The 8,852-nt window shown below is 42.0% G+C and overlaps 1 protein-coding gene across 1 annotated transcript; it reads right to left on the reverse strand.

The window, feature by feature from the left end:
* Positions 1-2,446: 2,446 nt before the first annotated feature.
* LOC147899860 (protein LOW PHOTOSYNTHETIC EFFICIENCY 1, chloroplastic-like) lies at positions 2,447-4,490 on the reverse strand. The gene has a single exon (XM_087376521.1). The coding sequence runs from the start codon at positions 4,381-4,383 to the stop codon at positions 2,542-2,544; it is 1,842 nt and encodes a 613-aa protein (XP_087232647.1). The 5' UTR covers positions 4,384-4,490; the 3' UTR covers positions 2,447-2,541.
* Positions 4,491-8,852: the final 4,362 nt, after the last annotated feature.

The following is an 8,852-nucleotide window of genomic DNA, read 5'->3' on the forward strand; positions in this document are numbered from 1 at the left end:
GAAAAGATGCAGAGGAAACAACTTAGCATCATCTTTTGTAACGAGCTACAAATCTTGCAAAAGGTTAACCCTTGATATAATATTTGTGGTCATATTTCCCATCGAGATCAAGATTGCATTACATTGAGGCTCTGATATCTTCTTGTTATCTCCATCATATTGTTAGTAGAGCCAAGTTTTTGTTTTAAACCTCAAGTCCATCTAGTATAATTTTGAATTCCTATCGATGTTGCATTGTTTTTTTATAACCTTGAATAAGAATTGTAAAGCCTTTGTTGTCATTATAGTAACTAAGGTGACGTTAAAGCAATGGTAACCACAAACGTAGTTTTATTAGTTGACCTAGAGAGGAGGGCATGGCATGTCTCCAATAACTACTAAAGTGCCTTTAAGGATCCTATATAATTGTGCAAGCTTTGGGCAAGCAACCTCCTGAATACGTAGACAAGGGTGACCACAATGCATAGACAATCATGGCCTCAATTAAACTTTAATTTACTGTTGAGTGAATAGATCCACATAAACATCTATCGACAAATATTTTCCATCATCTAAAGCCTACTTGAGGTCTCAAGTTCCCTCTTCTCTTGGATATGAGTCCAATGAAGCATTCACATATGGTTCTTGTTTACATGTTTGCATGATTGACAATTGCACCCTTCATCCAATTGATTCATAGATAGCCAAGCCTCCACACCATATATTTAGTAGGTTTATGCTAGCCAAATCACATCATGCCATGCAGGTCAGAGTGCAGAGTTTCTTGGCATGATAAATCTTTGAAAGCCTCCTTTTCAGATATAGAAGGGGTCAATCTTGGGGCTTGGTCTATCTTAACCCCTTCTACATCCGAAATGGAGACTTTCCAAAAACTTTATGGCTTTATCATGCTGAAATACTTTGCAGCTGCCAAGTGGTAGATAATTGAGCACAAGCATCAATGCGCATCACCGTTTGGAAATTATATAATCACAGTTTCGGTTCTGCAAGGCATGATGTGATTTGGCTTGCATAATCCTACTAAATATATAGTGTGCGAATTTTGCTATCTTGAATCAATTGGATTAAGGATACAGTTGTCAATCTACAAAGTACTGCAGGCAAAATAGATACACAAGATGGTTCTACATTTTCAAAGGAACCATGCTTCAAATGACAACTACCCATGGAGTGAAGTGCATCTTCTGCTCTTATTAGAGTACCCAAAAGGCGGCAAGTCCCTGAGTATATTTTTAAAATCACCAGTATCCTTGTGATATCTACACATACTCGTATGTAGGCCTCAATGGAAGATTTAAATGCAACTGGTCTCGTGTTTTGCCGATGGCCTAGAGTGGGGCTGCAGCAGTCACTCAAGTCTTCCATCTCTCTTCAATGTTGAAGAATATGATGGGGACGAGAGAACATGATCTCCCCATCACTATATAGCTCTCCACTTTTCCAATTTGGAAAAAAAAAAGATGGTGGTTGTCGCTTGAGTAGCTGTGTTTCCATTCTTATTTGAACCAACCGTTGTGTCTATACCTGCTAAGCGCAACAATTTGTTGCAATGACATATGCCTAAAAATAGCAAGCTAGGGCAAAGGAAGTATTTTCTACAATCTTTTTACTGGATTTGCAGTTAGGCTTACTAATACAACATTATTTTGCTGTTTATAAATAGATGGTAGTCTGTGGTCCAATTTTATGGAACATAGACACTCAAATTTGAATTCAAAATTTGCAAATTTGATCTCAAATGGAATCTGATTTGTGGGTAGCACCAGAAGTCACTGTCTACTAGACATGTTGCCTGACACCTATCACCATATTGGCTTCAGATATGTATATTAGGACGTTTAGAAAATGTCCTTTACAACTTCCCCGTCTGCTTCTCCTGTAAATGAGGAAAGCCCAAAGAAGCTATTTTATGGAGTAGTGTTAACTTACAATATAATCTACAGTGTTCCATAAGGAACCCGGGGTCTAGCAAACTGCACACGTGGGATTTGATGGTAGTCTTCTTTGTAAAGGGCATCCATGAGAATCATTCGAGCAGCCAGACTAGAATAAAGTTGCAAATACTGCCTTCTAGAGGCTGGTATTTGCAAAAAGATATTCAGGGTTGGGGTGCATTAGTGCGTCTGGCTTCTGCATGTTGTCATTAAAATTTATGAAGGAATTCTGAAGAGGCCAAGCTAAACTTTGATCACTCGGTGTACACAGCTGAGCCTCTATCTCAGTCTACTACTCATGTCGGTGATCACATGCTCAAGAGAGCATCTCTTTACATAGTGTTATGACTTCCTAACATTTTTCAAAATCTTTCCAAATGCTAAGGTCAACTTATGCTCGGGTACTAATGAAAGCATCAGCATTGCATTCATTGTACTTTTTGTTTTGCCTCGTCTTAAAATCTCTCTCTCTTTTGTCTCTCTTCTAAAAAATACATTACGCAGTTGCCTCTGACTAGACACATGCTCGTATATAGGCAAAAAGAATTAAAACACGGATGGAAGCTTTATCTATATTCCAAAGACAAGTGAAGTTTCCAAAGACGTGTCAGATTTCAGACTCCATGTGAGAAGATTCTGCTGTGATTGCATCCAAGTCGCATTCAATATTGTGCCTTATACAAACTTCAATCACAGAATCATAAGCCAACGGTGGTAGAACCACTAGCGATTTCTTTGCCTCGATGTACATGTCCTTAGCCAATTGGGCCTCCCCACCTTGACATAAGGCTCTTATCAATTGACCGTACGTTGTAGCATTTGGACGAAAACCTTCAGCACTCAACTCTTTCATCCAATGGAGAGCACCCTTCCCTTCACCGAGATTAGCACAGGCAGTGATGATTGCATTGTATGCTATAAGAGAGAATTGGACACCAGATGCACGCATCTCATCCACTAGTCTCATCAAAACCTCGTACTTCTGTGACCGTCCATACACAGAAACCATAATCGTGTAAGCCTCAATATTGGGTTTTACACCCTTCCTTTTCATGTGTTCCCAAACCTGTTCCGCTTTCTCAAAAAAACCACACTTTTCAAGTGCAGACAGTAAAGCACCGTATGACACAATACTTGGATGCTGTCCGCTTTCTATCATTCTCTGGAAAACAAGCACTGCACCTTCAGCATCCGCTTTTTTGGCACAGGTCACCAAAGCAGTATCCCAGGCAAACCTATCTGGCAAGATGCCATGGGCCTCCATCTTCTCTAGTAGTTGTAAGCTCCAAGAGGATGTGTTCCTATCCCGAGAAGAACGTAGAAGATAATTGAAGTGTGATCTTACAATGGCATACGAATCTTCATCTGGTGCTGGCCCCTCGTCTATCATGCGTTCCAAGACTTCGAGTGCTGCCCACCATTTCCCTCCTTTTCCCATCACTCTCATGACATGGTTATGTATGGGAACTCCCACAGGGACGCTGAATAGTCTCCTGCGTTGCAGGACGTTTTTTGCTATAACATAGTCTCTCTCCCCAGGGCCACAAGACCAGATAATCTGCTCATAATCATGAACACAAAGATTCGCAATAGTAGTCTCCATCGTTCGAAGGAGATCAAGCACTTGAAAAGGATCTTTATCTGTATGCAATAAACTGCATATATACCGGCAGCAGAAGGCAGACACCGTCTGCTTCAATTCTTGAATGGCATCAGGTAGGCCGTTCTTTAGGAAGATATCCTGGGCAGATGAAAATAAACGAAGCGCTCCCTGTATATCGTTGAGTTTTTCAAAACCCCTTAGAAGAGCTATGTAGGTGGTGCAATCCGGTGTCAGTCCTTTCTGTTCCAGTTGCTCGAAAGAATTCATCGCTTCCGAATGAAGGCCCTGTTCTTCATACGAGGCAATGATGATGTTGAAAGTGAGAAGATTGGGCTCTACCCCATTCTTCGCCATCTCTTCAAGGACTCCGGCGAAGCGTTCGAAATTCCCGCTCGCTGCGATGACCCCCAGAATGCTACTGTATACGTCCACGTCAGGCCTTGCCTCCGCCGCAGGTCTATGTTGCAGCCATTCGTAAACACAAAATGCAGCTTGGACCTTCTTCTGGTTGCCCAGCTCCTGGATTATGGAAGCGAACACAGGTAAGGGGACCTGCAGGCCTTGGAGGAAGGAGTCGACGTCGCTAAACTGTTGAACGTGGCTAAGGGAAGATGTGAGGGAGGGAACGGAAGGGGGAGGGGGGGGAGGATGGTCATTGTGTTGGGGGAGAGGAAGGGCGAGGAGGGATGGTTGAGGGGGTGTGGGAGGAGAGGGGGAGAGGGAGAGGGAGCAATGGAGGAGGAGGCGGAAGCATTTGGGGGAGGAGGGCAGGGGCAGCAGAGGCGGCGGGGGAGGAGGAGGAGGAGGAGGAGGAGGCAGCACCATGGACGACAGGAAGAAGCTCATGGCTCCAATACACCTTGCACCTCACAACAAACAAGGACGAGGAGGAGGAGCAGGAGGAGAAGAAGATGATCAAAACACGAGTAGCTGTGCCTCCATATCCATATGGCTCTCCCTCTTTCTCTACATGTATATCCTTAGGATCTACCTCTTCTACATTTAAGGACCATACATAGAGAGCTCTTCCTCCATATCATAAGACAATGAACTCGGGATCGAATGCGACAGAGGGGAAGTGACTCACAAAACCACTTTGATTAATTGGCGCTTGAAATCGCCTACTGCTTCCTTAGCCATGATTTAAGCAGCGGATCTCCTTAGTCATGTACAAGCCATTAGGAGTACATCATTCCACAGCATACGTGGTCTTGCCCAAGGGATGAAGAACCCAACCCATTTTGCGAGAAACTTCTCAACAAGGCCTTTCTTCTACAAGGGGTAATTTACCATGATTATCTAGATCTTCAGGAGAAAAAGTGATGAGTCGATAGCATCAATTGTAGAGAGCATTTGTGTGTCAAAGATGCTCACTTGAATTTCGACGGATGAACAGTAGTGCATCTTGCAATTAGTGAACCTCTCAGACTTTGATCTATATGTGATCAATAAGACCCACCTCCGGAGGAAATGTCGGAGGACAACCATACAATTAGTGCAATTAGTCAACCTCTCGGACTTTGATCTCTATGTGATCAATAAGACCCACATTCTGAGGAAATGTCGGAGGACAATTATACAATGCTTCAAAGGGGCTCATCCAAGTTGGTTCATGTTGTAGGCCACAATTATGTATGGGTAATGAGATATCCCAATTCATGTGTTGGATTTACATACATAGCCAACATGACCTCAATGGTATAATTTAATCGTTCCATGAGTACATTACAATCAGGATCGTGAGAACTAGTAAATTGTTGTTGGATGTTAAAGCTGGTTTGCCACTATTTTCATCACCTAAAATTGGAGCTTTGATAAGACAAAATGTGTTCTAGGCAGCCGTGAGAAAGAATAAGGTGCTTAAAAAGAAAATCGACGATATTTAAGGCAATCGCAGTTGCCACTATGATCCACTGGGTGAGGTAATCCGTGAGGACAATAATATACTGATTCCTAGAGGAGGAAGTGGGAAAAGGGCCCATAATATCATATGCAACCAGTTCAAAAGGTCTGATGATGCATATTCCCGCTGGCTTGCGAGTGGGACATTTGAACGCTTGACACCGAGGACAAGATGCAATATATTGATGCATAGAGTGATGGAGCTTCGGCCAGAAAAACTTTGAAGAACTCGAGATGCCCACTCAATACCTTTTAACACTTGATGAATTTCGCCCTTCATGACTTGATAATCATTGGCGAAGTGTTGGTCAACCTGGATGACATTCTTATCCACACTACCACTTGGGAGGAGCATATGTAAGTTCTCTGCCAAGTCCTTTGCCTCTTTCAATACACTTTGAAGCTCTATCCAAAGAAGTGTACATGGGTGCAATCCCAAATTAAATATCTATGTTTTATTATTGCAGCCGATGCGGCCAGACCCCAACACCCCCCCATGTAGGCAAGGTGAGTGACTACTGGAATGGACCCAAGGATAGAACATGGGGATTTCCCCATCCAGTCCATAGTGAAGGCTCTTCAATGCTTCTTAGGCATGATTGGATTTAGCTCTTGCTTTATAGCAAAGTTGGTTCGCATCTTTGCCCCTCTGCGCCATCTCCTCTTGAAGAACGTCAAATTATGGCGAACCTCTGACTGCTGGCAAACTTTTGTGATAGGGATGCACACCCTCTTATAGGGAGATGCTTTGCTGCATCACCCCGATCTTTCTCGACCATTCATAATTCAAACAGAGGCCTCCCACAATGGTCTTGAAGCAGTTCTCCTTCAACAAGACGAAGTACATCAATGGTGTTCCATTGTCTATCTCAATCACTCACTCATGGACACATAACGTCATTACGTAGCAATCGAACTGGAATGTCTCCCGTTGTATGGGCCATTGGGAAACTGCATCTGTATGTTCATGTTGTTCACTTTGAGGTGCAAGTAGATCATTATGCTCTCAGGACGTTCTGGAAGCACCATCCCCAGGCATATTTGGCTCAATGGGTCTTGTTCCTACTAGTCTATGATTTCCAAATCTCTAATCGACCTGGCAAAACCAACCAGATTGCCATTCATGAGCTTCTATAGTTTCCATCTAGCACTCGCAGACTCTCCCCACAGCGTCTCGTACTCCGCTCCCTATCCCATCGATCAACGCATGCCTTCTGTCTCGAGCTGACCTCACACGCATGATCTACTTCAGTAGCTTTGATCGCCCAAGCCCTCACCATTGTATTTTTGCTCATCAATGGTTTACTCTATTACCACAAGCCTCCCTTCCAGCAATGTCTCTATGTCCCTACTCGCTTTCAGGATCTTTACAATCTAGTCATGTTGAATTACCCTTTGCGGAAGAAAGTCCTTGCTAAAAAGTCTCTCCAAAATGGGTCAGTCCATACTAGGTTCTTCGTCCCTTGAACAAGACCATATATGCTCTGGAACGATGTACTCCTAGTCTTCCGCATACAAAAACCATTGCGCATGCATCCGGGATTAAGCCTTTTCACTTTCGCACTATTCAATTCTCAAGGGGGGGAAGACAAGACATGTTGGAGAAGTCGTTTGCCAGTCTCGCATCACCCACGACTTGTACATGACCAATAGTAGCCCGTTAACATGGGATAATCTCGTTGTAAGGCCTTGCTTAAATCATGGGCTAAGGAAGTAGTAGGCAACTTTGAGCACCGATTAATCAAAGCAGTTCTTCCATTCTCTTCCCCTTTGTCGCATTCTAGTCCCCCGTTTGTTGTCTACAAACATCAATCATGTTTGGATCTATTCACATCAACAGACGTGTTAATTTGACTCGTAACCGTGATACAGACTCATTAGGCAATTGATGCAACCCCTGTAACTGTGTAAGGGCGTCCTTGATCATATCAATACTTCCAAACGCTGTGGTGAAGCATTCACCAAGTGTGGCCCTAGAATGAGGGCTTGATTTTTGCTACGTTTCGTGTGTCGGGGCAATTGTGATATTTGGCCAAATTGGCAAAGTGGTCAAGCCAGAGATAAATGTCTTTGTTTGCAGAACTGGAAAACGACTTGGGTCGAACTTTCCCATCATGACCTTGAAACAGAGCTTGTCTTGACATTAGATGTGTTGTCAATGTTTCGATGTGAAGATTAGATTGGATTAACTCAAAGAGCAAGGTTGCCAACATCTCTGTAGAAACGCATCGAATAGGGGACGAATGCTCAGTGTTCTCGAGTTCAATGCTACCTGACATCTCGACCACTTTTTGTAACATTTGTAGACAAGGAATGGGGTCCTAACCAAGAGCGAGTGTGATAGAGGGGAAGAGACTGGAAGAACCAGTTTGTTTAACCGGTGCTTGAAGTTGCTTTCTACTTCATTATCCCATGATTTAAGCAAGGTCTTACAAGGGGATTATCCATGTTAATGGGCTACTAATGGACCTCTCCATGTTTATCATTAAGCTTTAATACTATATAGCTCCAAGAACTTATCCACCCAAACTCTCCAATGCAAACTCCATCCATGAGTCCATAAGCTTCAAGCTATTAACATCATTCACTAATAGAATAAAACCAAAGACTTCTTTGTAGAAAAAATGTACAAATTGGATTCTTTATCACATAGTAGAAGAGACTAGATGCAATTAATCAGAGCTTGCATCTAGGATATGCACCATTCCACTATTTTCATCTAGAATCTTGGAAAACCTTCAAAATAAACATGTCTTCATGTAAGAGTTATTGAGAATTTTAGGAAGATAAAGCTCATATAGATTACTATATCGCATGCCATTAGACTCTTTTCCACGCACTCAAACTCTTATGAAGTGAAAAGCCAATTATAGGAATGTTCAAATTCATGTTAAAAATGCTATATATTTTTATTATAATTTTATATCTTAGTATTTTATGCATTTTACCTTGTAAAGATGATGTGAGTCCTATTATGAAAGGAAAATGCTTTTATGGATGTGCCTCTAAGTTTATGTTAATGAGTCTTAATCTAATGGATTGTTCTAGTAGCATTGTAGAGGTTTATTACTACTTTGAGATCATCATGAATCATATTTTGGTCAAAGAACATGGCAAATTCTGCAGCAAAGTTGTAGACATGGGGGGATTTCCCTTTATCATTTGGCCTAAGTGTATAACAAAAAAACAATGAAACAAATCTCAAATGGCATGAACAGAAACCATATATTCAGCATTTTGGTGGCATGTCGAGGCAATAAAAAATAGAGAATAGAATGAAAGGAAAGGACTTCCTTGTAACCATCTTTGAGAGTTAACAATATTTGGTCTTCCGCTACCATTGTCTTGGAATTCTAAAAATTAGATGAAAAGTTCTTCATTCATCGTCTCGTGATCATTGAAAAGTTACCAAA

The sequence above is a fragment of the Dipteris shenzhenensis genome, chromosome 7 (assembly GCF_047967505.1).
Source record: "Dipteris shenzhenensis isolate YYH24624 ecotype China chromosome 7, Dip_SZ_1.0, whole genome shotgun sequence".
Taxonomy (NCBI): domain Eukaryota; kingdom Viridiplantae; phylum Streptophyta; class Polypodiopsida; order Gleicheniales; family Dipteridaceae; genus Dipteris; species Dipteris shenzhenensis.